The sequence below is a fragment of the Bos indicus x Bos taurus genome, chromosome 21, assembly GCF_003369695.1.
Source record: "Bos indicus x Bos taurus breed Angus x Brahman F1 hybrid chromosome 21, Bos_hybrid_MaternalHap_v2.0, whole genome shotgun sequence".
Classification (NCBI taxonomy): domain Eukaryota; kingdom Metazoa; phylum Chordata; class Mammalia; order Artiodactyla; family Bovidae; genus Bos; species Bos indicus x Bos taurus.
Genome location: NC_040096.1, coordinates 32338828 through 32365669, shown reverse-complemented (window position 1 = coordinate 32365669; position 26842 = coordinate 32338828). Strand labels below are relative to the sequence as shown.

Genomic DNA, 26842 nt, shown 5'->3' with positions numbered 1-26842 from the left:
AGGGTAGGCAGAAGAAGAGGAACCCACCATGAACTAAGAAGTTTTAGGTTGGAGGATAACAGAAAGAATGGTTTCATTTCCAAGAGGGGAAGCTCACAGTATCACTGTCACAGAGACATCAAATGAAATATTATATATACTTGGTTCAGTGAGAATGCATAAAATTATGGCTTAAAAACTAGCATTTCAAAATGCTAATTAACTAAAGAGAACTCATAAAGTGCCCAAATTGGTTTATTTCTCAGTCTTTTGATTTAAGGAAAGTTGGAGCCAATATTTTCTAATTATTCATCAAAATAAACTTCATAGTACCTTTTCCATTCAGATCTTCTTCTTCTCTCCCCCTTCTGCCATCAGGTTGATCACACTTAGAAGAGCTGCTAAGGAACACAGGGGAGGTGAAGACTAACAGATGAAAGTTTTGCCATGCACTGAAAGGAGAGCATTGTCTGTGAAGTTCTATTTTTAAAAATGTCTGCTTGTAATACCTTTACTGAACACGTTTGGAAACCTGGTGAATGCAAGAACTGCTTTAAACCTAAAAGTTTACACCAGCTACCCCCAGACCCTGAGAAGGCACCCATCACCCATGGCAACAAAACTAATGCCAACCATAGTAACAACCACCGTATCAGGAACACTGGAAACTTCCGGCCTCCTGTGGCTAAAAAACCCACTATCGCTGTGAAGCCCACTATGATGGTGGCAGATGGGCAAAGTGTGTGTGGTGAGCTTAGTATACAAGAACACTGTGAGAATAAACCTGTCGTCATAGGATGGAACCGAAACAGGATGGCCCTGAATCAGAAACCACTTAATAATAATAATGAAGATGATGTTGAAGGATTTAGCCATGTCCCTAAGCCTTATGGGAATAACGATAGTGCAAAGAAGATTTCAAGTAACAATAATGGACTAACTGAGGTGTTAAAGGAGATAGCAGGCTTGGATACCACCCCTCAAATAAAAGAAAATGAGACTAACTCCAGAGAGACATTCTTAGGAAGAATAAATGATTGCTATAAACGATCCCTGGAAAGAAAGCTTCCACCAAGTTGCATGATGGGCGGGATGAAGGATACTCAGGGCAAGCACGTTATTCTGAGTGGGAGCACAGAAGTGATCAGTAATGAAGGGGGTCGATTCTGTTACCCAGAGTTTTCTAGTGGTGAAGAGAGTGAGGAAGATGTGCTTTTGAGTAACATGGAGGAGGAGCATGAGAGCTGGGATGAGAGTGATGAAGAACTGCTGGCCATGGAGATTCGCATGAGAGGGCAGCCTCGCTTTGCCAACTTTCGGGCAAACACTTTGTCTCCTGTGCGATTCTTTGTGGACAAAAAATGGAATACCGTCCCCCTGCGAAATAAATCTCTGCAAAGAATCTGTGCTGTAGACTATGATGACAGTTATGATGAAATCCTGAATGGTTATGAAGAGAATTCTGTGGTCTCCTACGGACCAGGAAGCACTCAGAGCATGGTGTCATCCGACTCCACATCCCCAGATTCCTCTTTAACAGAAGAGTCACGTTCTGAGACAGCCAGCAGTTTATCCCAGAAGATCTGTAATGGGGGAATTGCTCCTGGTAACCCGGGAGATTCTAAGGACATGAAGCAAAGTGAGCCCAATTATGAAGGCCTCTCTGGTAATGATCAGGAGAAGGACTCCTCACAAGCCTCTAAAAGCTCGGTAAAAGTTCCAGAGACACACAAAGCAGTCCTTGCTCTCCGATTAGAAGAGAAGGATGGCAAGATTGCTGTACAGACTGAGAAGCCAGAAAGTAAAGCCTCTACAGATATTGCTGGGCAAGCGGTAACCATAAACCTTGTTCCTGTGGAAGAGCAAGCAAAGCCCTACCGAGTTGTGAATCTGGAACAGCCTTTGTGCAAGCCGTATACTGTCGTGGATGTGTCAGCAGCCATGGCCAGTGAGCACCTTGAGGGCCATGCTAACAGTCCCAAGACTAAAAGTTCATCTTCTACTCCAAACTCTCCGGTGACATCACCTGCATTGACATCAGGACACATAAGTGCCCATTTCCAAAAATCCAGTGCCATCCGCTACCAGGAAGTATGGACTTCCAGCACCAGTCCACGACAGAAGATACCTAAGGTTGAATTAATCAGCAGTGGGACTGGACCAAATGTCCCTCCAAGGAAAATCTGTCACAAATCAGCACCTACTTCACCCACAGCTACAAATGTTTCCTCCAAAACCATCCCTGTGAAGTCACCCAATTTGTCTGAAATAAAATTTAACAGTTATAACAATGCCGGTATGCCACCTTTTCCAATTATCATTCATGATGAGCCAACTTATGCTCGGAGTTCCAAAAATGCTATCAAAGTTCCCATTGTAATCAATCCAAATGCGTATGACAATCTAGCCATTTACAAGAGTTTTCTCGGAACCAGTGGAGAACTTTCAGTGAAGGAGAAAACCACAAGTGTAATAAGCCACACTTACGAAGAAATAGAGACTGAAAGCAAAGCGTCTGATAACGCTACTAGCAAACCCACTGAATGTCCCCAAGCTAAAGCGTTTTCAAACAGCACAGAGCGTAAAAGGGGCTCAGTGGCTCAGAAGGTTCAGGAGTTTAACAGCTGTCTTAACAGAAGTCAGTCTTCACCACAGAGAAGCTACAGTTCCAACCACAGCTCCCCAGCAAAGCTCCAGAGAACCACTCAAGAACCTGTGGCCAAAACAGAAAGCACTCAGGAGCCTCAGGTGGTGGGCGGTGGCAGTAGCACCCGAGAGAAAGCGAGCACCGTGCTTTCTCAGATGGTGGCTTCTATCCAGCCCCCACAGTCTCCTCCAGAAACGCCCCAGTCTGGCCCTAAAGCTTGCAGTGTGGAAGAGCTTTATGCAGTTCCTCCCGATGCCGGTGCTGCCAAGACTACACCCAAGGGTACACCGGTGCGCCCCAAATCTCTCTTCATGTCCCAGCCCAGCGCTGAGGCTGAAGCACCTCAGACCACAGAAAGTCCTACCACCAAAGCACAGAAAGATCCACTCACAAAGCCAGTCACCACCCCTCCCTCCAAATTAGTGACGAACCCCCAAAGCGATCCACCAGCCCCTTTTCCCCCACCACGCTCGACTTCGTCCCCTTACCATGCGAGTAACCTTTTGCAGAGGCATTTCACCAACTGGACCAAGCCAACCAGCCCGACCAGGTCAACGGAAGCTGAATCAGTTTTGCACTCTGAAGGCAGCAGGCGGGCAGCTGACGCAAAACCTAAACGCTGGATCTCATTTAAAAGTTTCTTCCGCCGTCGGAAAACAGACGAGGAGGATGACAAAGAGAAAGACCGGGAGAAAGGGAAACTGGTGGGCCTGGATGGCACAGTCATCCACATGCTGCCACCTCCTCCAGTTCAGCGCCATCGCTGGTTCACAGAGGCAAAAGGAGACTCCAGCGAGAAGCCAGCCATTGTCTTCATGTACAGGTGCGACCCTGCCCAAGGCCAGCTCAGCATGGATCAGGGCAAAGCCAGGGCAGAGCAGTCAGCAGTCACAGAGAAGGGGGGAGCAGAGGAGGGGTCACTACAGGACTCAGAGAAGAAGAAAAGGAGTCATTCATCTCCATCACAGATTCCTAAGAAAATTCTCAGGTATGTAAAATCTACTTGTGGAATATAGGAATTTTTTAAAACATATTTTCAGTTGCTGAGTTTTTTGCCATCTTTAAGGTTGTATGAGAGCTATTTTTGTTTTGTAAATAGCACTCAGTGGCCATCATCTATCTTTATAACTGCATTCCAAGAGTAGAATATTATTAAAATGATCGTATTGCACTGGACAAGTTTTATGGCCCTGGATCTTTAGCTAAAGTAGCCTGCTGCATTCTGGTAAATGCAGAGGAACTTTAACATAGACAAACAAATTTGTAACACTTTACTAGCAATAAATAGTATGTTTTGAAATGCTATGGTAGTATGAGGAAGAAATAAGATCAAATGAATAAATGGTGATACTGTTCTTTACTTCACTTTAAGTGAAGTCAAACTCTTTAAGCAATTTTTTTTTTTTTTTGGCTTTCACTAAGGTGTTATGTCTATATGGATTATTTTTTAGGGGAATATTTGTTGTTTTTACTTCTATCTCTTTCTGTCCTATTTCATGTGTCATGGAAAGGTTGGGGAAATGGCAAGCAGTTTATACTTTTTTAACATGTAGGCGAAATAAGAGAAGTTAGTTATTAAGATTGAGACCAAGTGGTATAACTCTCAATCCAACTAGGCAAACTGCACACGCATACCCATTATCTAAGCATCAGTTTGCTTTAATACTTGAATACCTGTCTGTTGATCACCTACCCTTTATAAGTCATATCCCAAATATTTATATCAAATCCTTGTAATAGCCCTATAAGCTGAAAATCAGAGAAATTAAGAATTGGCCAGATTCACACAGCTAGTAATTGTCAGAGCTAGAATTCAAACCTTGATCTGTCTCACTCTACAACTTTTATTCTTCCTATAATGTTGCATTGTTAATGTACATAGAATCAAACAAAATTTTTATACTTTCACTTGTAATCACTCACATAAACATTTATGTTTAGGAAGTGTACGGTTTTTTTCTTTCTCATTTGTATTTTAAGCAAACTTAATGTACTTCCAATAAGAACAAGGAACTGTTATCCAGGTTTGTAACAAATGGGATGATTTCCTTGTATCCCCTGCCCTTTTTACTCTTACAAAGATACGCCCTGAGTATTCCATTCATCTGATTCTGAGTCTTCCTGCCTCTTGATTTACAGTGAGCCTTCTCTCCCAGGTCTGGCCTTCTCTCAGCAAAGACAGAAAACTCTGGTTCAGGACAGAGTCTCTCATCAGCTTTTCTTTAGAAAAATGTAAATAAAAATCAGCCCTTAATGCCTTCATTTCTTCTAGCAAAATGCCAGGAAATTTTATATATATTCTTTGCTAAATAAGCTTTTTATACATGCCTGCAACTAGTTGTCAAAATGCTAAGAAGTTACTATTTTCCTTAAATCCATGCAATAACAAAGCAAGTAGAATAGTGGTAATACATCCCTGGGAAAAATAGTCTTGTCATTGGTAGCTGAAAGTAGATGATAGAATATTGTACTCCAGTAGTAATAAAACACATGTATTGCAGGTTGCTCTTTCATTTAGAAAAGAAGCAATTTAAACAGTACATGGCTGGAGTTACCTATGACAGAATGGCAGATGGTTCATGAAAATCAATAAATGTCTTTACTCCTCATTAAGTATGGTTGTGGTGTGTTTATCCACATCCTGGAAGGCAGAGTCAAGGAATAATTTGGCTTCTGTTCAGTGAAATGAGATTCTCTACTTTAGCTGCATGGCCACTGTATGTGGGGGTGAGGGTAGCCTGGACCCTTGGCATGGCAGACCTCTTGCTAAACAGCTTATATTGTCAAAGGTTTACTTGCATATAGGCCAATCATAACTTCTACAATGTATTAGTTCTTTAAAGGTAGCATCCATTTATCCAAAAGATACAGTGCATTTATCTCACTGGTTGTCAGATTTGACCATATATCTCAATAACTGGAGGACTATTGAAACATAAATTGCTGGGCCAGGCCCCCAGAGTTTTTTGATTTGATAGGTCTGAGTTGGGTCCTTCTAACAAATTCCCAAGTGATGATGATGATACTAATCCTGGGGCCATACTTTGAGAACCACTGGTCTTCCTCCCATTTTCAAGATATGTACTATATTTTAAATAAAGGAATTTTGAGGCATTAAGCTTTTCTTAGAGGCACACTGGAATTTTCACATTTCATAATGTCCCAGACTAAGTAGAAAAAGAGGTATTAGTGTTAAACAGGTTTTTTTAAAAAAAACTTTTTGGAGAGTTTAAAACTTGAATACTCATGTTGAAAAATATACACCATTTGCTTTTTCAGTAATTATTTCATTTACTTGGATACACCATTAGTATTTACTTGAAGCAACTTTGAGAGGAAAAACATTACTGTCAAATGTCAACATTTGTGTTTCCAGCTTGATGGCAATGTGATCATTAAATTACCATCCCACGGCTGGGAACACATTGCTGGAAGAAATGAAAATGCAAGTTTTTCTATAAGTAAATGAAGATTCCAAATCTAAATGGTACATAAAGAATGAAAAATACTGTACCAAAGGCCAAACCCTAGGCTCTGAAAGATGAAAGACTTTGTAGAGCCTTGCATTATGAGTTGAGGTTTTTTACTAAGTTCATTTATTTGACTGTTCAAGGCACATAAATTGAATGTCTTAACTGTGCTGTCTATGTGCCATAGGGATAAACAGGGGTAAAGATTACCACACTGCTGAAACAGTGGGCATGGGTTTGACTTCAGCTTCAGCTGTCTGTCTGGACTTTCAGTCTGTAATTAATTTGGGGATATAATAGTAACATGTAAAAGACTTAGCACAGGGTCTGGCACATAGTAGGTGCTTAAAAATATTACTAGACCCTCTGCCCTCACTGTGATAAGTGCTAACCAATGTATGCTCAGAATGGCACAGAAGCACAAAAAACAGAGTGATTAAATCAGCTTAAAAGACATGAAGTCAGCTTCTCAGAAATGAAATACAAACCAGATATTAAATGACAAATGAGATTTTGCCAGGTGGCTGACGAAGACACTGTAGGCAAAGGAACAGTATATGCAAAGTCACAGAGATGATGATGGCAACAGAAGCAGGACAGGTGCCTGGAAACGAATAATGAATAAAGCAGTGGTTCTTCAGGTGTGGTGCGTGCAAGGTCAAATAGTGACCATGAAAAAGTCACCATTTTCATAATAATACCAAGACATTATTTGTCTTTTTCACTATGTTGGCATTTGCACTGAAGATGCAAAAACAATAATGGGTAAAACTGCTTACACCTGTGCGAATCAAAACCATGGCACCATGTGGTACCAGTAGTTTTAGAAAAACAAACATCAGTTTTACTTAAGAATGTCCTTGATGAAGTAGCACATCGTATTAAATCTCAACCCTTGAGTATGTATCTGTTAAGAAATTCTGTGTGATAAAATGAAAAGTACACAGAAAGTACTTGTGCTGCATACCAGAGTATGGTCGTCTCGAGGAAAACCATTTGCTAAATAGTTGGAGTTTCAAAATTTGAATTACAAAGCTGAACTAGCCTCTTTTTTATGGACCATCTTAAAAGAACAAGTGGCAGACCAGCTGTGGTTATTCAGAATTGGGTGTTTGGCAGATATTTTCTTAAGAATGAGCACAGTGAGCCTATTACTTCAAGGAAAACAACTGACAGTATTTCTCATCCATGATAAAATTCATGCTTTCACACAAAAATAAGGATTTTTGAAAACTTGTATCTGCTACCATGACAGCCTCATAATACTTAAGCATTTTTTTCTGATGAGATTGCTGGTGGCATTAGCAAAAAAGATTTTTTTAATTATATAATGAAATGTGTCAACATTTGGAAGATCCACATAACTCAGTGAACCAATTACTTCCAAATGATCCCATTTAGGATGTTACAGAATTATGCATGAGTAAAAGATCCATTGAAACTGCAAGTTAAACCAATGAATTTAATGTAACTGAGTACAAAAAGTTCACTGATACGGTTTGAGATTCCGTATTGCAAGTAACTTTTAAGAAACTACCACTTAAGCAAGGTCTGGTATAGTACCAAAGAAGAATATCCAAGATTATCTAGATGACTATTAATACTCCCTTGCCACCTACATACATGGATGTGACCAGATATTTTTCATATACTTCAACCAGAGCAACATATCAGAGCAGATTGAATGCAGAGGCATATACGAGAATTCAGTGGTCTTCTATAAAGCCATAATATTAAAGAGGTTTGGAAAAAAATATTATTTTGGTTAATAAAGGTTTACTGTTTTTAAATGAATTAATCATTTTTTAATTTTTCAGTTTTAATTTCTAATAAAATAAATGTCAATAGCTATAATCCACATAAACAAAGAGCCCTTACAGTTGTCAATAACTTTTAAGAGAACCAAAAGTTTGAGAACTGCCAAGAAAGACTGTGAAGAGCCTTGCATACTACATTGAAATGTTTGGCCTTTATGTTATAGATTTTGCAGCAGAAACAGCTTTCAAGGGGGAAAGTAGTGTGATCTAAAAACTCTTCTGGCAGTAGTATTACAGATGAATCGGAAGTAGAAGATGTTGGTGACAGCAATACCAGTCAAATTTTGGCTCAAGAATGTATCCATAGTCATCATTTCTATCCAGCTAGTCTGGATCAAGAGAAATTAATTTAGTGGTTAGTCAGGTCTGTGACCAGGTGGGAATTTCTCCATTATAGTTTTTAGAAGCACTAGCTTACCTACCATCTCTGCAACCCTTTGGTGTCCATAGCATGTCCATAATATTGTGTAGTGAGAAAAATGAATCACTGAAGTCAGACAAAGATTTGAATTCGAATTGTGCCAATTGTAATTGCGTGACTTTTGACTTCACATCTCTGAGCTGAAGTTCCCCAGCATGTACCATAGTGATGATAATACCTACCTTAAAGAGACATCACGAGGACTAAATAAGTATCTGTAATACAATACCTAGCAATATCAGTTGACTTCTTTACAAATTATGCTTAGGATATCAGAATTTAAGATAATTTTTGCTTAATGTTTTTCCCCAGCATTTGTTCTTAGAATAAATAGCCAAGTGCTCTTTCTTAAATGTAAGCCCGGTCATATCCCCACACCGAAGGCCCTGTATATGTGACCTCTGTCTACCTGATTAATCTTACTTGCCCTCTTCCTCATGTGCCTCTGGTTATTCTGGCTTTCTTTCTGAGCGTCTTGTTTAAAATGTTGACTGTGAAATAGTTACCTCAGTACCACCTTTAATGGAGGACCACTTTTAATCCCAAATTTATTTACATCTCTCCATCTCTGCTTCTACCACTTTTAATGGAGACCATAAATAAAATAGTTCCTTTTGGTTTCTTTCTTGCTTGCTTGCTTGCTTTCTTTGGCCACACTGCACAACCTGTGGGATCTTAGTTCTCCAACCAAAGTTGAACCCGGGCCCTCAGCAGTGACCGCACGAGTCCTAACCAGTCCCTGAACCACTAGGGAATGCCCCTTATTTTAAACTTTTTATGAAAGAAAATTCTAAACACATACAAAGGTAGATAGATTCATAAAATGAACCACCACTTACCCTAAAACCACACTTCATCAGTTATCAATTTATGGCCAATCTTGTTTCACCCAGACCTCATCCCATTCCCCCCATTATTTTGAAGTAAATACTAGGCATCATTTCATTTGTAAGTATTTCAATATGTATCTCTAAAAGATAAAGGGTTTTTTTTCTCCTTGTAACCATGTGTCAAAAGAATTCCTTAAACTTTAGCAGTTAACCCCTAGCTAAACATCCTCTGTATCAAGATTTTAAATATTATGTATATTCTTTTGACTCCTACATTTATATCTCCATTTCTGATCGCTTCCCCTATGATTCATGTGAAAGTGAAAGTCACTCAGTCGTGTCTGACTCTTTGCAACTCCCTGCATTATTACAGTCCATGGAATTTTCCAGGCCAGAATACTGGAGTGGGTAGCCTTTCCCTTCTCCAGGGGATTTTCCCAGCCTACAGCTATCCATTTGATATCTCCAGTTAAAGAACTGGACATCTCAAATGAAATGTGTCCAAAACAGAACTCTTGATTTTTCCCTACAAATCTATTCTACCCCAAGCCTTGCCTTGCTAAACGGTCCCACCATCCATCTAGTTACCCAGATTAGAAAACTAGGAGTCATTTTTTATTCTTCTCTTCCCCTCATCCCCTACGTTGACTCAACCTCCAAAACATATCACAAATCTATTTACTTCTCTCCATCTCTGCTTCTACCACGCTTCTCCAAGCCACCATTTTCTCTCACCTGGCCTACTGAAGTGTTTTCTTAATTGATCTACCTGCCTAATCTCTCGCCCCTTTTAATATAATTTCTCTGGAACAGCCATGTATTCTTTTTTTTTTTCTTTTTTTTAAAATATATTTATTAGAGGATAATTGCTTTACAATATTATGTTGGTTTCTGTATATCAACATGAATCAGTCACAGGTATACATACGTCCCCTCCCTCCTGACTCCCACCCTATCTCACCCCTTCAGGTTGTCACAGAGCACAGAGTTTGAGCTCCCTGCATCATACAGCAAATTCCCACTGTTTATCTGTTTTACATATAGTAACGTATATGTATCAGTGCTACTCTCTCTAGTTGTCCCACCCTCTCCTTCCCCACTGTGTGCACAAGTCTGTTCCCTATGTCTTCATCTCCATTGCTGCCCTGCAAATAGGTTAATCATTACCATCTTTCTAGATTCCAGGTATATGCATTAATATATGATATTTATCTTTCTCTTTCTGACTTATTCCACTCTGTATAATAGTCTCTAGGTTCATCCACCTCATTAGTACTGACTAAATGCATTCCTTTTTATGGCTGAGTAATATTCCTTAGTATATATTTTTTAAATGCAAATCGCATTGTTTCAACACAGTGAAAGAAGTCCCTACATAATCTGACCTCTAACTACTGGTATAACCTGTCTCTTATTCACCACATTGCTCATGAACTTCTCCCAATAGCAGTTTTCTTTCTGTTCTTCAAACATGCCAAGCCTAATTCCCTTTTTATCAGCTGTTCACTCTGTGTGGTATGCTTCTTTCAGATCTTGGCATGGCTGGTTCCTTGTCATTCAGCTCTCAATTTAAATGTCAGTCCTTCAGAAAATTCTTCACTGGCTACTCAGTCATAAAAAACTTCCCCCACCCTCAGTCACGCCCAATTGCATCACATCATCTTTTTTTATTTTAGATTTATTCACGTGTTTATCACTTTAAAAAACTTTTCCATCTTTATTTCATTCTTCCTTTCTGGATTCAATTTACTTCCTCCCTAGGAATCCCCTTTTAGTCTTTTCCATAAACTGGTGATAAGTTCTTGATTATTGACTGAAATTGTTATTTATTCCCATGATTGGTAGATAGTATCTATTGCCAGTCACATACATGTTTTTAAAAATTTAGCTCAAGGGACTCTCCTGGTGGTTCCGTTGTTAAGACTCTGTGCTTCCACTGCAGGGGTTGTTTGTTGCTGTTGTTTAGTTGCTAAGTCACATCCAACTCTGCGACCCCATGGACTGTAGCCCACTGAGCTCCTCTGTCCATGGAATTTCCCAAGCAGGAATACTGGAGTGGGTAGCCATTCCCTTCTCCAGGGGATCTTCCTGACCCAGGGATCAAACCTGCGTCTCCTACTTGGCAGGCAGATTCTTTACCACTGTGCCACCTGAAAAGTCCCCTACTGCACAGAGTACAGGTTCAGTCCCTGGTTGGGGAACTAAGATTCTGTGCTGCTAAGAGTCCATACCGTGCTGCTCAGCCCATGAAAGAAACAAAAATTAGCTTAAAATTTTCCTTTCCAATCAATTAGAAAACCAATCAACGACTGAGAAAATAACTGTAACTTGCCTAAAATAACTATAACACTCTCAACTGAAGTTAAGGATATCATTTGCCCCCTGAAATGGCCTCTTGAACTTTTGTTACTGAGCTCAAGCTTGCTCTGCTTGTTGCACGCGGGGCCATTGAATCCAAGAAACGAGGTGCTGAAGCAAGGAATACAGCTTTATTTGGAAAGTTGGCTGACCGAGAAGATGGAAGACTAATGCCTCAAAATAACCATCTTGTCGGGGTCTGGATTCCAGGTTCTTTTATTGATCAAAGATGGAGGGAGATAAGGAAACAAAAAGACCATTTGATTCTTGCAGATATCTCCTAGGATGGCAAACCTTAGGCAGGGGGATGTGTTAGTTTCTTGCAGTCATTTACAGGTAGCCAGGGTCAAATGATCTCCCTGTAAGCTAAAAAAGACACTTTAGTTTAAGGGTCAGACAGAGGGAACAGGGTTCACTGAAGCAGGCCATTATGTATGATTATAATAACAAAAGTGGTAAAAAAGAAAAAAAAAGGGGGTTAAAGTCAAAGAAACAAATCCAGCATCAGTTCACTTCAGTTCAGTTCAGAGTTCAGTTCAGTTCAGTTCGTGTCCGACTCTTTGCGACCCCATGAATCACAGCACACCAGGCCTCCCTGTCCATCACCAACTCCCGGAGTTCACTCAGACTCACGTCCATCGAGTCAGTGATGCCATCCAGCCATCTCATCCTCTGTCGTCCCCTTCTCCTCCTGCCCCCAATCCCTCCCAGCATCAGAGTCTTTTCCAGTGAGTCAACTCTTCACATGAGGTGGCCAAAGTACTGGAGTTTCAGCTTTAGCATCATTGCTTCCAAAGAAATCCCAGGGCTGCAAACCCAGCATAAAAGAGTCAGAATTGACTCTTCCCTATTACACTTTGATTAACCTTTCTAGCTCCACCAGCCCTGAACATCATGTTCCTAATTAGCAAACACCCCTATCATGTACTCTTGGATACCATATAAGTCCAGTTTCTCTGGGAGTCCCAGAACCAGTTCAGGAATCCAGCTCTGCCTCGTATTGCTGGGATTCTATCCAAACTGCAGCAGCTTCCATTTTGGAAAAGCAGATTAGGTTTGGCACACCTTTGCTCTCCTAGAAATGCTAGTCATCTATATACACCTTCTTATACCCTTCCAAGACCTTTTTGACCTTCTTAGAGTCCTTAGAATTCAGCTATATTCCTCAATAATGCAGGAGTCAATCCTTAGAGCCCCTCTAATCCACTCCAAGGTTCAGGGGTATAGATCAGGAATTGGCAAACTATGAACTGTGGGCCACAGCCAACCTTCTGTTTCTATAAATGAACTTTGATTGAAAAACAGCCACACTCATTTTTTTACATATCTACAGCTGCTTTCGTACCATAATAGCAGGTGTGTGTGTGTGTGTGTGTGTGTGTGTGTGTGTTAGCTGCTCAGTCATATCCGACTCTTTGCAACCCCATGCACTGTGTAGCTCGCCAGGCTCCTTTGTCCATGGAATTTTCTAGGCAAGAATACTAGAGTGGGTTGCCATTTCCTTCTCCAAAAGCAGGGTTGAATAGTTGCAAAAGGCACACATGGACTGTAAAGTCTAAACTATTTACTATTTGACCCTTCATAGCAAACTTTTCTGACCCCTGGACTAAACTATAATATCTGATTTGTCTGTAGTCATCAGGCATGCTGGTGGCCTGTTGGCCATTCTGGCCAAATGCTAGACATGTTTGCTGCTCACTAAAGTAACCAGGGTCTGAGTCTCTTAATATACATATGTGTATGCACATGGAGTATGGACAGAGAAGTTCAAATACTTCCTAGATTATGATACAATGTGATGTCCTTCTCTGGAAAGTTCAGCTAGAAGCTTGATTTTTTTTTTTTTTTTTATGTTTATGCTCCAGTTATCTCTCTCTCTCTTTTGATATGGGCAATCTTTTTTTTAAAAAAATTTAAAACACTTTTTTAAATTGAAGAATAGTTGATTTACATTGTATTAGTTTCAGGTGTGTTCCAGTTATGTCTTAATTTCCATTATCTCTTCTCTTTGCTAAGAGAACTTGTCAAAGTCATCTTTTCCTGCTTAGGACCAAACTGGCCTTGAAGACCAAGTTCCTATTTCTCATAAAGAAAAAAACTGGAGACAGAAGCTGAAAGTAATTGCTTGTTCTCCTGATCATGTTCTTTGCTCCAAAGAAACTTCTGAACTATCAGCATTTATAAAAATCACATCTGCATTTGCTGACCTATTGTTCCTGAAGTTTAAATGAGTTCATGAAGTCCTTACTATTGAATTTTTCAATAATCCTCTTTTAGAGAAAATGGATGAATATCTCATTTTATTGTAATCAAAGAATGATACAAGATGGTTGTGGGGTGGTCTTCAGAGAGCTTTATGTTCCTTTCCCTTTGGGGAGGTGATTAAAAATCCAGAGAATTAAATTGACTTGTTTTGAGTCTCATAATGAATGTTGTCCAAAGTGAAGACTCAAACTGAGAATTCCCCTGTTTGTCAGGTCAGCTTTGTTTCCTTGTTCGCCTAATGAATCTGAAGTCAAATACCAGTATCTTATTATATAATTCTCAATTTTCATTCATGTTATCTCAGTTGTCCCAGTATCTCTGACAGTGCACTCTTCCTATGTTATTGGAAACTGAAAACAGAGAGGCTCATTGATAGTCCCAGGACCACCCTGCAAGGTGGCAGAGCCAGACTGACTTCAGAGATTTTTGGCCTCTGAGTACCTTTTGTGCACTCTTTGGGTGGTTATTGAGTCTGTTGGAGTCTATCATGTCCTTTATAAAGTCAGCCTGAGTGCAGGAAGGCATGCTGTGACCACTGAGGGCCACAGTGAGGTGTACTGATGCACTGACTTCAAGCAGTCTTGGAGTACTGAACATTGGCACAGTTGTTCACTCTCTTCAGAGCTCTTCATGTGAATTTCCCAGTTAATATATACTCCTGTAAATGTCACTACACCCATTTTATAGATGAATAATGGGAGACAGGGACAGACTAGCACCGGTGGCAGAGCTGAAATTAAATCTGAGTTTCTAATTTCTCGGCCTTTATTCGGACCTCTAGGCCAGTTTTCAGTCAGTGATTACTTAATATAACTGCAGTCGAGTATTGATTAGAGTCATCAGGTGATAGTTAAAGGTTTAATTCCAGGACAAGCAGTTTATCCTCATATGGTGCCTTTATAATGGTGATTTGTTAGTAGCAGGATGAAGGACTTGCCTGAAAAAAGGCAAAGTGATGATAGTGGAGCACGCTGATCAGCTCCCCAGAGCAATTCCTAGTTATCATGGAGTGAAACAGCATCAGGAATCAGCCACTGGCCTTTTCGTGCTGCTGGTGCATGGAGAAGCTCCATTCTTCACCAGGGAAGATACCCTGTTCCTCTGCCTTCCAAACTGTGGAGAGAAACCCCCTCCCTTTGGATGCTCCTCGCTGGAACCTGTCCCAGTCCTGTCCTCCATAGTGATACTGGCAGAAATTTTTCTGGGAGCCGTGTGGATACAGATCCTGGTGCCATTCTCTGGTGCCTTGCTGCCCAGACCTCAGCTGATTGGGTTTATTTAACACCCATTTACTGAGTGCTTTCTGGGATCCTCAGTCCTTGCTGCCTTAGCTTGGGCTCCATAACAACACCCCACAGACAGTTAACTTAAACAGCAAAGATTTATTTTCTCACAGTTCTAGAGGCCAGGAGTCCAAGATTAAGGTTCTAGCTGATTTGGTTTCTGGTGAGGGCTCTCTTTCTGACTTGATGACTACTTTCTCACTGTGTCCTCCCTTTCCTCCTTAATAGGTACAGAGAGAGAAACCAAACTCTCTGGTGCCTCTTCTTAAAAGGACACAAAGCCTCTCTAACAGGGTTAGGGTACCCTATCCTTATGACCTCATTTAATATTAATTATTTCCTTAGAGGCTCTCATCTCAAACTGCAGCCACACCAAGGTTTAGGGTTTTCACATATGAATTTGGAGGAGATACAAGCAGTTTATAACATCTGCCATAGGTGTTCATGGAAGGAAGGGTCCTCATGGACAATAAGACATCATGGGTAATTGAGATTTGAATAGTCTCAATGACTGACTGAGTTTGGAATAGATGGAAAGAAGAAGGGAGGCAGCTCTAAGAGGGGAAAGCAGGTACACAGAGATAAAGAATATGGTGTGTCCAATGTACGATGTCAATACATTGTCTGAAGTTGAAGGATTGGGTCTCAGAAAGTTTGAAATAAAGATGAAAACATATGTTGCAACCTCATAGTGAAGGGCTTTGAAGTCCTACAGGTGGTCTGGACCTGACCGCAACACCTGACCACAGGACCTATGGCTGATGTAGAACAGAGGAATAGCAGAATGAAAGAGAGATTTTAAGAAGAGTGCCCTGCAGGGTGAATAGAAAGTACAGGTGCTGTGGTCTGTCTGGGAGCAGCTTTTTCAGCCAAAGGGGCCTGGCTTTTGTGTTCACCTCTGACCTCTGTTTCTGTTTTTGTTTTTACCTCTGTTAATGTGAAGAACTGAGATAGTGCTGCATGTTGGGAGACTTGACTTACTGCTGGTGTCACAGATGCCATTTCCTGTTTTCAGAGTGGTCTTCAGCCAACCAGGCCTTCTAATAAAAATCAGAAATGTCATACTAGACCATATCCTCATTTCCTAACATGTTGCAAATTTGTATAATTGTACTCTAAGAATAAACCTCAAAAGGTAAGGATTGGTCCCAAAGCACTCCCTCCCTTTTTTAATAGCCTGTTATGAATCTCTCACCTGTGACTACTTAAATTATTTTATTTCCCCTGTTCAGCCATATCACTTCTGAGCAATGATGCTCCTTTACTAAAAATTTTCCTCCTCACTTCTTACATTTCACTCCATTTACTTAATTTCCTGATCCTCTCTGCAGAGAGAGAGGCAGTGAAAAACAGCTTCTCAAATTGTGGCCCTAGGACCAACTGCTCAGAATCATGTGGGGTGTTTGTATAAATGCAGATTTCTGGGTCAAACCCCAGAGCTGTAAAATTGGTCCCTTGTGGTTCAGTTCAGTTCAGTTCAGTCGCTCAGTCATGTCCGACTCTTTGCAACCCCATGAACTGCAGCACGCCAGGCCTCCCTGTCCATCACCAACTCCCGGAGTTCACTCAGACTCACGTCCATCGAGTCAGTGATGCCATCCAGCCATCTCATCCTCTGTCGTCCCTTTCTCCTCCTGCCCCCATTCCCTCCCAGCATCAGAGTCTTTTCCAATGAGTCAACTCTTCGCATGAGGTGGCTGAAGTATTGGAGTTTCAGCTTCAGCATCATTCCCTCCAAAGAAATCCCAGGGCTGATCTCCTTCAGAATGGACTGGTTGGATCTCCTTGCAGTCCAAGGGACTCTCAAGAGTCTTCTCCAACACCACAGTTCAAAAGCATCAATTCTTCGGCGCTCAGCCTTCTTCACAGTCCAACTCGTGGGAGGCCGAAAAATCTACATCTTTAACAACCAGTTCTTAGGCATGTTAATAACAATCGGCATAGTATGTTAGAACATAGGCTTTGAAGTTACTCAGCCCTGGATTTGAATCCTGCTTTCACCACTAATTCCCTGGTGGCTCAGTGGTAAAGAACCCACTGGAGATGTGGGTTCCATCCCTGGGTCGCAAAGATCCCCTGGAGAAGGAAAGGGTAACCCAGTGTTCTTGCCTGGAGAATCCCCATGGACAGAGGAGCCTGGCAGGCTACAGTCCATGGGGTCAAAAGTCAGACACGACTGAGCGATTTTCACTTCCATTTTTCACCACTTATTAGCTCTGTCATTTGGATCTGGGACAAGTTACTTGAGCTCTGCTTCTTAGTTTCCTCATTTGTAAACTGAGAGGCAGAATTTGTTTAGAGCACAGACTAGAGATGAAGTGTCAGGTTTGAACCTCAGCTCCACCAGGTGCTAGCTGTGTTATCTGAGGCAGATAACTAAATCACTCTTGGCTTAATATTTCTTCATTTGTAAAACAGAAATAATCACCTGTATGACTTAAAAGGATTGATGTTAAGTGTTAGAAAGGAGGGCAAGGGAAGGGATTTTTATATCCCTGGAGTACATTTGGCAATATGTGGAGACTATTTGGTTGTCACAACTGGGGAAGCAGAGAGTGACTCCAATACCTACGGGATAGAGAGAGGGTAAGAGATGTTAGTGTGACCCTACTATGCATAGGACAGCCCTCCACTACAAAGAACTATTTGGACAGAATATCAGCAGTGCCACTTTGAGAAACATGGCTTACATAGGGACATAGTAAGTACTGTGTAAGTTTTGGCTGCTCTTATCATTCGCTGTTTTGAGAATAACAACTCTTACTCAAAGGATTACTGTAGGAGATACATATTTTAAGCCCACAGTATCTAGCAGTCAGCAGGTGTAGACATTAGTGGTAGGGGTTAATATTAGGAAGCCAAATATCTATAAACACAGTCTTTCACACACTAGAACAGCTCCCATTAAAAAAAATCTTTTTGCCATGTAAATAATAACTTTGTTTAGAATGTTTCAAAAGAACGCAGCTGTAATCATTAACACCCCACGTTTCAATGATAGCTTCTTTCTCTTCAAAACCCTTTTATCTCTTCATAATCAAGCATTTATTGTTGAATCTTCACAGTGCACCAGGCTTACCTACTAGTACCAGTATGGTAGCAAGAACACGTTAGAGTTGCATAGTATTGAATTCAGATCCTGACTCTGTCACCTGAGTGCACACATAACCATTTTGGTGGTGGTGTTAAGTCGCTAAGTCATGTCCAACTCTCTACCCTATCCCAAGACAGTTCATTTCACTTTTTTCAATCTCAGTTTCCCCATGTGTAAAGTGAGAAATAATCACTTTTACCTCTTGAGGTGTTCCTGTGAGTTAAACTGAAAAGTGTGCAGCTTGTGCTGTGTAGCGTTGGAGTAGGGCCCGAGAAGTGCTGGTTCCCTTTCCCTCCCGACATCCATCCTGCTAGTGAGCCAGCTGTGTTCTGGAGAGTGTAGGGTACATAATCATCTCACTCCTCCGACTCAAAGGGCAAATGGGCAGTTGAGGGAGATAAGAGGAAATTGGGAAAATGTACAGTGACTTGCTTCTGCAGTGCTTCTGAGCATGTGGGAAAAGTCCAGGACCCAAAGATGACTGTTCCATATCCTCCTTTGGTTAGTCCTGTTGAGGGGCCTGTGGATATTTTCTTCTAACACTTTGCCTCCCCAGGAAACAAACATCAATATCCAACCCCCTTCTTTAGAAGTGAGCTAAGGCCAAATGGTGATGCTGCAAAGCTCCTACCACACCTCTGTTGTTGAGAAAGGCAGCCCTATTTTATTATGCTCTTCTGAGATTAATTTCTCTCTTCTGTTAATTTGTACAGGTGCCATTCTGACTTTGTATTTCATAGGAATTTAAAACTGTAATTTTTCTTACTATTATGAAGGTGACAGTGATGTACTGTGGCCTATGTTCTTATCTACTTTGCTGTCTTACAGTCTGGTGCCTTGAAGACACTTTTAATTTGCTATTCACATTTGTTAAAGGAAAAAAAAGGTGAAACTGTGCAGTGTCTGGAAATTAGAGTCTATTTAAGACCTTGCACATGGCTGCCAGTCTTCCCCATCCCAAGATCTAGCCACTTTATTCACACCAGGAGTTACCTTCATCTGACCAGACTAGGTTGGACATATTAGCAAGAATTCATCAGATCTCAGTTAAAGGTTAATCTCAGTTCAAGATAAGAAGTTTGAAGTTTTTCAGTTAAAGACTACAGAAGGCTTAGTAGAAAATTGGAGACACTAAGATAGTGATCAATGGATACAACACTTTTCTACCTGAGAATGCCAGTAATTGGGAAGTGTAGCAAAATCAAGTTGGTGACCTGAAAACTAAGATAAGATTGAGAAATGTCATATTGGTGGGGGGTCCTAGAGGTAGAAAGACAGGAAGAAATGGAGTCCCCCCCACCTCTTTCAATAGATGAAGAGTATGGGATTCAATAACTTTAAACTTTCCTCCTCGTGTCGATTCACTTCCCATTTCTGCAAAGGTCCATCATCCCCAGCAACTCCAGAAATAAGCAGCTTTGGAAACCAGTAGTAAAACTACAAAATGCTGTTTCTGATGTGCTTTGATCTGATTTTTAGGGGTATAAAGAGGTTGTAAAAATCACACATTTCCTTATTGGCTGTCTTGGGCAACTAAAGACAGATACAGCTACTGAAGAGAGCTGGCAAATGGGAATCGAGGATACCATTTGCCCCAAAAGGCAGATGGTCTCTACAGAAATCTGATTTCATTTACTGTCCCTTCTGAAGCTGAATGAAGGTGGTTGAATTTGAAGATAAAGTTGAACTGAAATTGTGGAAATACTTGGATATATAAAGGCCTTTAATCTGTTCTAATGTGCCATTTGATTTGCCTTTTTAAAAAGTATATTCAGACATTAACAGAATTTCTACAAAAATCTGTCTTGAACAAACTTGCCGGGGAAAAAAAAAAGGATTATTTCATCTGATGGTGTAATGATTAATCCTACCACCTGGGTAAGCCAAGTGAGCTTCCCGCAGGAGATTGCTTCTGCAGCTTTGAATTATGTATGAATATTGCAGACTGATGAATCCCTTACCAAGGGATTCATTTGTATTACAGACAAATCTGTAACAATGTTACCATTTCCTTTGAACACTTTAAGTTCATCCTCCACTTTGAGAAAGTGAGATGTGTCTTTGTGGAGATTGCAACATGATTTTTTTAAGTGTCAGGTCAGACATTGTTATTGCTGTTCAGGAGCTCAGTCCTGTCAGACTCTACAACCCCATGGACTGCAGCACACCAGGCTTCCCTGTCCTTCACTATCTCCCAGAGTTTGCTCAAATTCATGTCCATTGAGTCAGTGATGCTATCCAGCCATCTCATCCTCTGTCATCCCCTTCTCCTCCTGCCCCCAATCCCTCCCAGCATCAGAGTCTTTTCCAATGAGTCAACTCTTCACATGACACCTCATGTGTACTGGAGTTTCAGCTTTAACATCAGTCCTTCCAAAGAAATCCCAGGGCTGATCTCCTTCAGAATGGACTGGTTGGATCTCCTTGCAGTCCAGGGGTCTCTCAAGAGTCTTCTCCAACACCACAGTTCAAAAGCATCAATTCTTCGGCGCTCAGCCTTCTTCACAGTCCAACTCTCACATCCATACATGACTACTGGAAAAACCATAGTTTTGACTAGATGGATCTTTGTCGGCAAAGTGATGTCTCTGCTTTTTAATACACTATCTAGGCTTGTCATAGCTTTTCTTCCAAGGAGCAAGCATCTTTTAATTTCATGGCTGCAGTAATTTTGGAGCCCAAGAAAATAAAATCTGTCACTGCTTCTACTTTTTCCCCATCTATTTGCAATGAAATATTGGGACTGGATGCCATGATCTTAGTCAGCATGTTGAGTTTTAAGCCAGTTTTTTCACTCTCATCTTTCACCCTCATCAAGAGACTCTTTAGTTCCTCTTTACTTTCTGCCATGAGAGTGGAATCATCTGCGTATCTGAAATTGTTGATATTTCTGCTGGCAATCTTGATTCCAGCTTGTGAGTCATCCAGCCCAGCATTTCACATGATGTATTCTGCATATAAGTTAAATAAACAAAGTGACTATATCCAGACATTACCAAATCTCAGTTGAAAACTAGTCATTATTGAAAAGTTGGTCAGAGTTTGAGGTACAAGGAAATGTGTGTTATCTTCCATCCTGAAAGTGAAACAAATGCTGAGGGTCCAGTAAAAGAGCAGGCAGAGGCAGGGTTTGACCCAGCCTGGTGATCAAGGGTCTAGATGTCAACACCACAGTTACTGCAGACACCCTCTGTTGCATTAGAGAGCTAGGGATTTTCAACAGGAATTTAAATAGCAGGAATAGGAAAGCCTTAACTTCCTTTCTGTGGGCCATTGATCAGGTAATATTTCTGTTTTATAATAATGAATATCAACTTGTACTCATCCTGAAAAAAATCTAGTTACCTTAATCATTATTTGCTACTTTCAAGACATACTAAGATATACTCTATTAGAAATCCTAGTAGATTTCTTATGATATCATTTTAAAGAATTTTTTTACCGTCTATCTCATGGATGAAATGGGGGAAATTTTCATTTTTTTCTTTATCTCCCTCCTGATGTTAGCATCTGGTTTACACAGAAGATCAAAGTAATAGGGAAACAGAACCTGGGTTCCCCGATTCCTGTTCTGGTATTTTCTCCATTACATTGAACATTTCCCAGTGAAATGTCAGTGGTGAACCACTTTGTTGGGAGAAAAAAACCTGTATTCGAAAAGCATCATATTACTATTTTCAAGGGTTTCCTGATTTTATATCTAAATTTGAAACATTTTAAAAAATCAATGGTCAAAAATTATATTCCCTTATAACATTAATGTGCCTAAGATAAATTAAGTATAAAATTTTACTTCCTTTTTTCTTGCTGAACAATTTGTCCATTTATACATAGTGACTGACTCCAGGATTCTTGCCTGGAAAATCCCATGGATAGAGGAGCCTGGTGGGCTACAGTCCATAGAGTCGTAAAGAGTCAAACACAAATGACGTGACTTAGCACACGTGCGCACACATAGTGACTGAATCACCTCCTCTAATGCTGTTCTTGATTCTTTTTCATTTTTTAGTCACAGCATGTTATCACATCTAAGCTTGAACTCTCAAAACTCTCCCTTTCCCTTTTTTTCTCTCTTTTACCGTTTTTGTCAAGCATCAAGACATGACGTATCATTGATGCATTTTTAAAATTCTTCCTCTTAGACACTGTTCTCACTGTAGATGTAGATTAAATGTCTTAACATCCATTTCTAAATCTATGTGATTTAACTTTCACCAGCTCCTTGCACAATTCTTTATAGTTGACAGTTGATTTAATTGGTGATTTAATATACCAGTGCACTTATTTAAAATGTGCTTGTGAAAACTGACCTTTGTGTAGAATATAGGTTGTGCTGCTCAAGTTCTCAAAGAGTTAATAAAACTAGCGTTCACTTTGCTTAGCTTCCTGAAGGTAATTTGGCTCATTTCCCAGACCAAACCCCTAAGGTAAAGGTCAAAGTGCAATGGATTATATTAAGGTGCAGAATTCGAGCCTCTTATATCTTGCCCAACTTGTAGTCCTCCAGAACTCAGTGGGAGCTATGGTTCATCAGAGCTTCAGAACATGATTAACAGACTGAAGAAGGCCCTGTAGAATTTCCTTTAATGGGGAGTTGTATGAGTGAGTACAGTGGGTGAGTCTTTAATATTTCTTGCTTTTTAGCATCTGTATTGTGTTTTGAGAACCCTTTTTGAGTACAGAGCCATGTTTCATGTATATGGAAACAGGCCCAGGGAATTCCTCATGGTTTAATAGCAGTAACTCTTGTAGTTTTTACAATAGGCTTAATAGAAATAGCCCATTCCCCGGGAGGAAAATAGACAAGCAAAGGTGGAGTCGTGGCTTTTTAACTGGGCTTCACCAGTCATTCTTGACAAATGGAAAAGAGAGATTGGGCAAAGAAAGAAAAAAGGCAAGAGCAAGGCTGCAGAGATTAGGAACCTAAAAACACCTTTCTAGAAAGCTCTCAAGTTGACTCTAGAGTAAGAAGAGAGTGTCTGGAGGTTTAATGTTTTTCCTGTCAAAGGGGGATGATATATTTTAATCATTTTATCGCTTTGAAGTTAAAAATGGCTTATATTAACTGTTGCCCAGAGATCATTTTCCCTCTCCTGAAGTGTGTTGATAACTACTCAGTGACCTACAATCTTGATACTAAGTGACATCTGGAGAAGGAAATGGCAACCCACTCCAGTTTTCTTTCCTGGAGAATCCCATGGATAGAGGAGCCTGACAGGCTATACAGTCCATGGGGTCACAAGAGTCGGACACAACTTAGCAATTAAACCACCACCACCAAGTGACATCTGAGAGTGACTCAGAAGTGTCACTTTGTTTTTCTTCACTAATGTATGGAAATAGAGCTCCCTTGCCATCTTGATTTTATGACTCTCCATAGTATGCTCCATACTGGCTTTGTTTTGGGTTGATAACCTATGGCAGCCCATTAGGTTAATAAGAGGCAGCATGCTTTACCATTTAGCTCCTCTTTACATGCACCCTCCTGTTAGCTGTTAGTGAACCAAAGTCTTCCCACCTCACCCCATCTCCAGGAGCCAGATCCCATAATGGTACCTCCCACTCATTGCTTACTCGCAGGATAGAGAGACCTCTATGTCTGCCAGCTTTGGAAGAGTACTTTTGAAGTTGTATATCCAGCAGACTTCCCTGGAAAAGGAAATGGCAACCCACTCCAGAATTCTTGCCAGGAAGATCACTGAACAGAGGAGCCTGGCAAGCTGCAGTCCATGAGGTTGCAAAGAGTCAGACATGACTGAGTGACCACACACAATTTATCCGGTAGACTTAAAGGCTTATTTTCCTGTATATGCATAATTTCCATAATGAAAGATTGACAAGAAAGTGCTCTTCCTTCATCTCTACTCCTTCAAGTCCATAGGTGATATATGTTCTAGTGACACATGATCAAACCAAGTACCTCTTTTAAAGAAACTTGTAAATGTCACCATGACTCACTGCCATTTGAAATTCCAGAAATAACATGTAACAGAGTATAAGATATGTCCTTTCTTTCTTTCTCTTTGCCCATTAAAAAGAAAAAACAGGAAGAAAAGCTGGGGAGTATGTGACAGTCTAAGAATACTTTTAGTAGAACCAGAAACTATTAAATGTGCCTGATTTTGAATTTGTTCCATTGACCAGCCCAATGAGATTTTCTAACTAGGACAGTTTTCTCCACCAGCATTTAATAACCATTCCATCCCCTTGTACTTTATAGCAACAGAGTTGACAGTTCGGATAGGCTAGGATGTGGGGGAGACTAGAAGAGCTAGCTATAAGCGAATGAGCAAGCAGCAGAGAAACAAGATTGGAGAAACAAAAAGCATTATAGATGACCATCCTCTGGTATGTGGCCAGTGGCACGCTTCAGATTCATGTTAGTAGACAAGATTAGCTAGAGAACAGACCTTTCTTTTCCATTTGCCTTGCCTGCTGCATGCATACAGGCAAAGGTTGATGCATCAGTGTCCTCCTGGCAAAAAGGCTTCCTGGCCTCAGTTTACAGAATATAATTGCTTAACTTCCTTATTTAAATCTCAGCTTTATTCCTGATCCTTTACTAAATAGTTTCACAAATACTTTAGTGTGGAATAAAATAAATACTATAAAGTATTTCATATTTGTTATAGTATTATAGCACAGTCCACCCTATTAATTTGTGTGTTCCATATTCGTGGATTCAACCAACTACAGGTTTGAAAATATTACAGGGAAAAAATTTCAGAAATTTCCAAAAATCAAAAATTGATTTTGCCATGCACTGGTAACTATTTACATGGCATTTGCATTGTCTTTACAGCTATTTGCATCACATTTACATTGTATTGGGTATTAGAAGTAATCGTGGGGTGATTTAACATATATGGAATGGTGTATTTGTATATAATACAAATACTGCAGCCATGTTATATAAAGGACTTGAGCATCTGTGGGTTTTGATTTCCTGTGGAGAGTCCTAGAACCCGTCCCCTGAAGATACATACCAAGGGATGACTGTACTATAGTATGGTAAACATAGTAAATATGTTAAATACTTTCTTAAATACTTGAGTATATTTGTCTTCAACTAGTTAAGCATTCATTTCCCTCTATCCCCATTATTGCTAACCTCCTATGTACAAGAAGTTCCCTTCCTTACCTGTTATTCTCAAACTTCCCTCTGAGCCTACTATACCACCCCCACCAAGCTGAATTCTCAGTTAGTATGAATCAGGATAGATAGACATATCACCCTGCGTAAAAGACTGCCTTATCTTCAGACAAGTATGTTGGGGCTTATAACCCATTGCTGTGACTATAGGGCCAGTTATTTACATTTATGGCAAGTATGTGCCTTCCATAAGTCTAAATCTTAGTAGAGACCTTTGAAGCCAGTGTGGTGATGGTCTAATCTGTTTCAGTCACGTGACCCACGAAGTGACAGAGGATTTTTCTCCTCGGGATCCAAGAACTGTTGCTGTGAAGCAAGATGGCGGGGGCTGCACTTCAGTCACACCAGCATTGCACCTACCTGAACTGGAAAGAGAAGAGGAAAAAGAAGACATTTCAGATCCTATGGACCTGAATCCCTGTAGTGCAACATACAGCAATTTAGGTAAGTGCAAATGTCATATAAGTAGTATTTAAACTTTGCCTTTTATGTACTAGCCAAATGCCATTATTTCCCTAGCGAGATGATTTTTATTGTTTCATGGTGTGAAAGTTGGAAATTGGAGTTATAAATTTTAACTTACATCTGAAAAAGTCATGTATTTAATATGTACTAGGCATGTATTAAACACATTACTATGAGTTCTGTGTCATGCACTAAGAGTTTAACATGGTCCCTGCCATGAGAGACTCACCTGGCGGGAAAGAGATAAGTTAATGACTTCAGTATAATAGGATAAGTGCAGTGATAGAGAATACACACAGAATATTTTTTGTATTACATTGAGGAGGGTGTCAAAAGATGCCTTCCTGGAGATATTCCTTATTGAGCTCATTGACAGAGGCAAAGAAGAGTGTTCCAACCAGAGGCAGCAACATGAGCAAAAAGCAAGGAGATGTGAAACAGCTTGGAACATGTGGACATCACAGCCATTTAGCGTAGCTGAAGTGTGCACTGGAGAGTTAGACAAGGTCATGCATTTCAGGCTAAAACCTAGGTTTTTTGGGTTTTGGCTGTTTGTGGTATTGAATTATTAAAAGGTTTTAAACAGAGGAATGACATGACTAGATTTGTGTTTTAGAACATCCACTGCAGTCTGCCATGTGAGGATGGATTAGAGGTGAATTATTTGGTAGCAGAAAGTCTGGTAGTTGGGTACTATTGCAGGACCACAGAAAAGGATGAGAAAGAAAGGCCTCAACTAAGATAATGAGAAGGGGAACAGTGGACAGATTTAAGAGATATTTGAGAGGTAAAATACCTTGGTAGTTACCTGGATGTGAATGATATAAAGAATCTATAATATATCGCAGATTTCTTACTTGGTGCTAGTGGACTCAAAGAGGTAAGATCCCAATTATTGGAGGTGTTTAGGCAGAGCCTGAGGGATCATCTTTCAGAGATGCAGTGAAGGAGAATCCTGCACTACAAACAGGGTTGAACTAAATTATCTCTAATGTACCTGTTAATGCAAAGATTCTTCCACTTTGAAATCATCTTCACTCTTCTTTCTTGAGTGCCCAGT

General features: G+C 40.4%; 1 protein-coding gene across 9 annotated transcripts in view; it reads left to right on the top strand.

Annotated features, from left to right (window-relative positions):
- The window catches only part of PEAK1 (pseudopodium enriched atypical kinase 1), a 313556-nt gene that overhangs the window by 241526 nt on the left and 45188 nt on the right, over window positions 1–26842 (top strand). For all 9 annotated transcript variants that reach the window (XM_027521585.1, XM_027521588.1, XM_027521589.1 and 6 more), the window contains 2 exons: window positions 358–3614; window positions 25568–25761. In XM_027521585.1, coding sequence (XP_027377386.1) covers window positions 472–3614; window positions 25568–25761 — 3337 coding nt within the window. In that variant the 5' untranslated portion in view covers window positions 358–471. The remainder of the gene's footprint in view (window positions 1–357; window positions 3615–25567; window positions 25762–26842) is intronic.